Source organism: Malurus melanocephalus, unplaced genomic scaffold (assembly GCF_030028575.1).
Source record: "Malurus melanocephalus ecotype Western Australia unplaced genomic scaffold, MMel_1.1 scaffold_44, whole genome shotgun sequence".
NCBI lineage: Eukaryota > Metazoa > Chordata > Aves > Passeriformes > Maluridae > Malurus > Malurus melanocephalus.
This window is the reverse complement of record NW_026623276.1, coordinates 2780742-2786741: the sequence shown is the minus strand read 5'-3', so window position 1 is coordinate 2786741 and position 6000 is coordinate 2780742. Positions and strand designations below refer to the sequence as shown.

Sequence of the window (6000 nt, the reverse complement as noted above, 5' to 3'; positions counted from 1 at the left end):
AAATAAATCAGTTAATCTGAGGAAAGCAGAGATTTGGAAAGTGTGTTTTCTGAATATACAAACCTGACTTTTTCCTTGTGACATTTAGCCAAAGCTTTGCAGAGACTTGGATCAGGGCAGAGATCGAGAGGGGACTGACCCTTCTTGTTACGAATGCCGAGGTCAGCTCCGTTGGCTGCCAGGAAGCACGCAATAGATGCAGCACTCTTCTTCTCTGCTCCTTGAGTGCCAAGTCCCATTATTAACTGAAAGAAAACAAATAGGTAAGCAAGAAAGACTCTCTAAACAGTTAAGAATCATCTGGCTAMAGGAAAGCTACTTCACATGCACACATATGCATAAATCTGTAAGCCCAAGGAAGCGTCTCTAGAACTAAAATCAAAACAATTGCCTCATTCTGGGTCAGCTATACTCAGCTTTCCTTTAAGGAACTAAAATTCAGCAAGGAATAGTTCAACTACCAAAGCAGTCTATGTCCTGCACACCTATACTCACGTGTGAAGTGACTGTCCTTCTATGAAAGCACTGTAAAGGGCAAAGTTCCAGTGGGTATATTCAGAACACACTTCGGTATATTCAAATTGCTGAGTTCAGACAAAATGCTACCACCGCACTTGGACTGAAAACACAGTTGAGCAGAGAAGTAAATGCATGCCTATTTTTAGTCTAGCAAAGTGAAGTACCTGCCCAAGAAAATAACTGAATTTCAGTCTTTCTCAGCCTGGATGGATTAAAACTCACACACTGTCCCGGCTCTCTAATCACATAACACTACTTTGCCCTCTTACAGCTGTTACTGTACCCTTGGGTTACAGGGTCAGCTAGAAACAAAGAAGGCTCACTACCACAGCCCAGCAAGGAGAGGATTACCCCACTCCACATCATTCTGGGCCTGGTCCCAACATCTTTTTCTATTAAAGGTTGATCAGATAAAATGCATTAAGCAWAACACAGATTACCCATAACACAGAACTGCTGGCATCACCAAGAATTCCTCAGCAAACTACACTACACTGTATTCAAAGGRAGAGCCTGGGCACAGCTAGGGAAGCTCCAACTCAAGAAAACCCAGTTGCCTAGGGAAATMTTTTTTTTAAACCTCAGTCTATTTATTTTTTTTTTTTTATATCAATATGTTTCACTGAGGCTACAAGACTCTTGAAGGGCACTTTAAGAATTCAGACACTCATCCTGAATTCTTCCTTATGATTAGGTAAGAACAGCACAGCTCCAAAGGCTTCATACCAGGAAAATCAGTAAGTTACAGAAACAAATTGTTTTGAGGTGTTCAGACAACAGAAATTTTTCATTTATCGAGACCATTTTTCTGTACTTCAATTACAACATTGGTTGAAACAAAGCACAGATTTTTATCGAGCTTCACTCCTGGTACTTTGGACCACGTTATTAATCCAGCCAAGGCAGCACAACACCCAGGGAAACTGATTTGCTACAAGGTTGGCAGAGTAACCACAAAACAATCATCCACATTAGTCACAAAAATCTTACATCCTAAAATGCCTCTGCATGYTGTATGATTTGAAAACACCAGGCCAACATTGCATCCTATGATATTTCTCAGGAAGCCTGCAACTTTTCAGGCACAAARAATGAGAATACCACAAAAACAACCCAYGCACAAAATATTCCCCAGTATGTCTCAGTGTCCAGTATGGCTGCAGCAAGCTACCTCTGGAGGGGGCTAGCCCTGAAATGCATTAACACGKCCACTCCCAGCCAATGCACCAGAGGGAGAAATCTCAGTGTAACTCACAAAAAACGCGTAAATATCATCTGAGTAACTGTAAGGGGAGCWGTGAACACCTTCCATTAGTTTCTTGCAAGTTAGGATTTATGCAGTGGCATCACTTAAAAGCATTTTAAGGGTCAGAAAGACACCTATATTAAAATAAATTACTTTAAACGACCCTGGGAATAATACATTTGTTTAGGATAAAAAGTACTCCAGGCCAGAACACTGCATCTGTAATAAAGCAAATCAAATTACTTTTTTGTGGTCRTGGAGACTATACTTCAGAAAATTTCTCCTCCTCCCAGCTGTACAATCACAATATGCTGGGTGGAAAACTTCAAAATTATTTAAAGGAATAGGGCTCACTGCTCACAGTACTTGAGCACAGAAATGTTTTTCAGAATGTTATCTAAAATGAGAAGGGCTTTGTGTACTACCGAGATTGTTCACTATATGCATTTTAARTAAGTCTAGCAAAAAATAAACAGAAGAAAACCTGACAAAAATTGTTTTAAATATAACAGAAAATATCCTGAGATGGAAGGAATTCACAAGGATCATCAAGTTCAATTCCTGCCCCTACACAGGACAGCCCCAAGAGTCGCACTGGGTGCCAGACAGCATTGTCCAAAAGCTTCCTGAACTCTGGCAGGCTTGGTGCTATCACACTTCCCTGGGAACCCTGTTCCAACAGGCTTAATGTTGGCATTCAGAAGGAATGAAACTACTAAAAAAAAAAATCAACTTTAAAGAATTCATTCCATATGGTTCCACTTACGAAGTTCATGATAATCAGTAAAAAATAGTTTCATATTTTAAACAAAATGACAAAAGTAAAAAGTAATAAATAGCAGAATTTCAATGAGTTGCTGCCCAACCAACTTGATCAAACACAAAAAAACTCTAAAATCCTACTAGAAAAATTTTTCTTTTTCAGTGTATTCAACTGAAACACAAATAGAAATAATTATTTGTTGAAGTACTACAATGAGGCACCCTACAGGTCTCAGTAGGTTGGAATCTCCAAGACAGCAGTCCAAAGTTAATTAAAGTTTAGCCAAGCAAAAATGAGCTCTAAAATACTAAATATTTACAGACGTGCTTTGCTGTCACATAGCCTAATGAATCTGACACATTTCCCAACCTTTAAAGGAATTAATGAAGAATAATAAAAAAACTCCAAAAACAAAAACCTCAATTTAAGTCATCACATTTGCAAAAAGAAATTACTGATTCCTAAGCTAAATTATTAATCCTATTTATCCTCTATTATCTGTCACCTGTATTTGCAATTCAACACGAGACAAATTACCAATGTGTCCTTGTATAGCTTTAAAGGTCCAGATGTCTTTCGAAACTTCGATTCTGTCTTTGTTTGATACTCARTTTTGGGCCAAATATGGTTTAATATTTAAAACTGTTCATTGGCAAAATACAGTTTATAGAATTTTTACGTTTTATTTAAATAATGGTAGGTAGGTACTGGGATTGTTCTCATTTACCGTTTTTCACAAAACATTTTCAGGATAGTTTGCTTTGCTGATCATCTTAAAGAGTTTTCAGGTATATTTACTCCATCTTTTACACTTCACATAAAATAAARCAAGAAAGTTTTCACCTTTTCTCTGAGGGAACTTATCTTCTCCACACCAATTAAACCTCCCAAATTCGTTGGATAGAAAAATTTTCTCTGGAGCTAAACTAAGTGCAAAGAAATGACTAGTAGTCCAATCACACTAATAAAGGAGAGGAGGTATTGGCTGATCATATTTTTTTTTAAACTTTAAAACATTTTTAGGTGATCAGAGATACAATGATGAGGGAATTTTTTTTCTTTGTTTCTCATGRTAACTTTTGCCTACCCATTCTCTTATTACTTCAATAGAAATAAAAAAAMCCCAAAATTACACTTTTGTTTCAAACCAAGGACACTTGTCAAATGAAACTAAAATAAAACTTAATTCYCCAAAACATAAAATCTCCCTAAAGAGAAGTCTAAAAAGGTGATGGAAAAAAAAACGCTGCTTCTTGGGTTAAAACCTTCAAAACTCAACACAACTCTAGTTTTATTCCAGATGCTATTAGTAAGATTAGGCAGAGAAAACAATTTATGAAATGCTGAATCTGAAGGAAAAAAAAAATTCATCTCTCTTTCACTAATTTCACAGCTAAATATATGAACACAAAGTACTCTGGCCACTTCTGAGAGTCCATTTCAGATCATGGAAATAACTGAGCTGTAACTGCTCTTCTTTCTCATTTAAAAGGACACAAGAATTTTCTTATATGCCAGTCATATTTTAAATCTCTTTCAAAGCATATTCCAGTGTATTTCAGTGAGATTAAGCAACCAGTTTAAAAAAAATCTGTTGTAGAGTGGAATTACTGTTTTGTACAAGGGCTTTTAAYGAAGTTGGCATGTTTGTTTTTTCTTAATGGAATGTAAAACCACCACCATCAGTTAAAATCAGTAAAGATATTATACAGATAACAAATGGTTCAGCAGACTCGATACACCATTACGTTGTGCTTCTTTAATACATTAAAAAAAATTGGTTTGTTTTTCTCAATCCAAATTGCTCCAGAATTGTATTTCTCCTTTGAGTTAAACTATAARCTTCACCTTGGCATATGGGTGCACAGCTTTTTGGTGTGAGAGTTTCTTATTTTCAGTARAACATTCTGACCTTTATTACCTGCAGGTTTTTTAACTATTTCCTTACTACAGCACACTTTCTGAAATGAACTCTGTCAATAAGACACATTATCAATAAACATACAGAATTAATTGTTCAAACGGAATGCACTTTCAGAAAGTTATAGAAGCAACTAACAATAGACTGTACAGACATGCAAGAAAAAACACAGAAAACTATTTCAGTCTTATTCTGTACTGTAATACTGTTTAGTTCTCTTTCCAAAAAGTCTACTTTGATTTTTTGGCAGCCATATATGTTCAATGTGGAAGAGAGATCTGCAGAAATATTTTTGAACTAAATAACCCTATTTTTCTTTAACAAAGATAATGACTTCATGTCATTAAAAGCCACAAATAACAAAATTGKTTTTGCCTACAYTGCAGTTTAATGCAGAATGTCTACATAAACTTATTCTGCCAAAAACCAGTGAAACAGTACAGAACTAGACAAACTAGACAGAGACAAACATGCAGGGGAAAAAAAGGAATAAATAAAATKGTTTTATTTACTGTGTTCTTTGATGGCTCCCAAGCTGTATCTACCTTGCCCACATCTTGCATGTCTTGGAGCTGGCGGAGCTGGGACAGGGTGTGATGTCTCAGGGCTTCATGCAGGGGAGTATCCCCATCTTTATCCTGAATATCCAATTTAGCACCTGCACGGACTAGGAGCTGAAAGGAAAGAACCCAAATTAAATCAAGCAAGAAAACCCCTATTTACTCCTCCCATATGGTTTAGGATAATCTTGAGGGTTCAAAAGGGCTACTCTTTTATCTTGCTACAATTCAGACTTGAGTTTATTTAAATTTATTTTCCATACCTGGAGGTCAGCCCTCAACCAAKGCATTTATCTCTTTCATCTATCAAGCTTATTTCAGCAGAAGCCTAATGCTTGCCTGTGCTCTATGTGCTGCAAGTGACACAACTGTAGAGGATTCTTTCTTCTTTCTAAGACTTTAAGTCTTGTAAGGCATCCTACAAACAAAGTATTACAGCAGTATGTGCAATACTTCAGATATGCATATATTCTTTACTGTTAGGTTTCAATGACCTCAATGACCACTTCCATACCATGCTAAATTTTACAACTTAATTTGCAGTGTCCTCCTATCAGCAAAGTAGTCAATTATGTACTTAGGTTTACCCCAATTCAGCAGAAGACATAAAAACCAATGACACTATTAAAAACTCTCTCAGAACACTTTGGAAAGTAATGGACTGCAAGACTCRTCTGTAAGGCTAATTTTAGACACCCATTCCTGGTCACATGCTACAAAACAAGCATAAGGCTGCACAGGCCCTCCTATTGCWATGGCCTTTGCATACAGCCCTTCCATAATTCAATCCACCAGAACTGTCTTAAATACGCTGTTAAACAAAACAAATCAACACATGCTGACAAATACCAAATGCCCCTAAAAATTAAACCCTGTCACTGTTGCCATTCAGAAACCTGTAGGCAGCAGCTGAGGTTTTAACTTTCGTTTTGAACTTTTGCTACTCAGCAAAATTGGGATTAGCAGCAGAGACAAAAGGCATAATCTAAAA

General features: G+C 36.6%; 1 protein-coding gene across 3 annotated transcripts in view; it reads right to left on the bottom strand.

Annotated features, from left to right (window-relative positions):
* The window catches only part of MIB1 (MIB E3 ubiquitin protein ligase 1), a 77166-nt gene that overhangs the window by 16539 nt on the left and 54627 nt on the right, over window positions 1-6000 (bottom strand). For all 3 annotated transcript variants that reach the window (XM_057364934.1, XM_057364936.1, XM_057364935.1), the window contains exons 15-16: window positions 4962-5123; window positions 64-245 (exon numbers count right to left, since the gene is read on the bottom strand). In XM_057364934.1, coding sequence (XP_057220917.1) covers window positions 64-245; window positions 4962-5123 — 344 coding nt within the window. The remainder of the gene's footprint in view (window positions 1-63; window positions 246-4961; window positions 5124-6000) is intronic.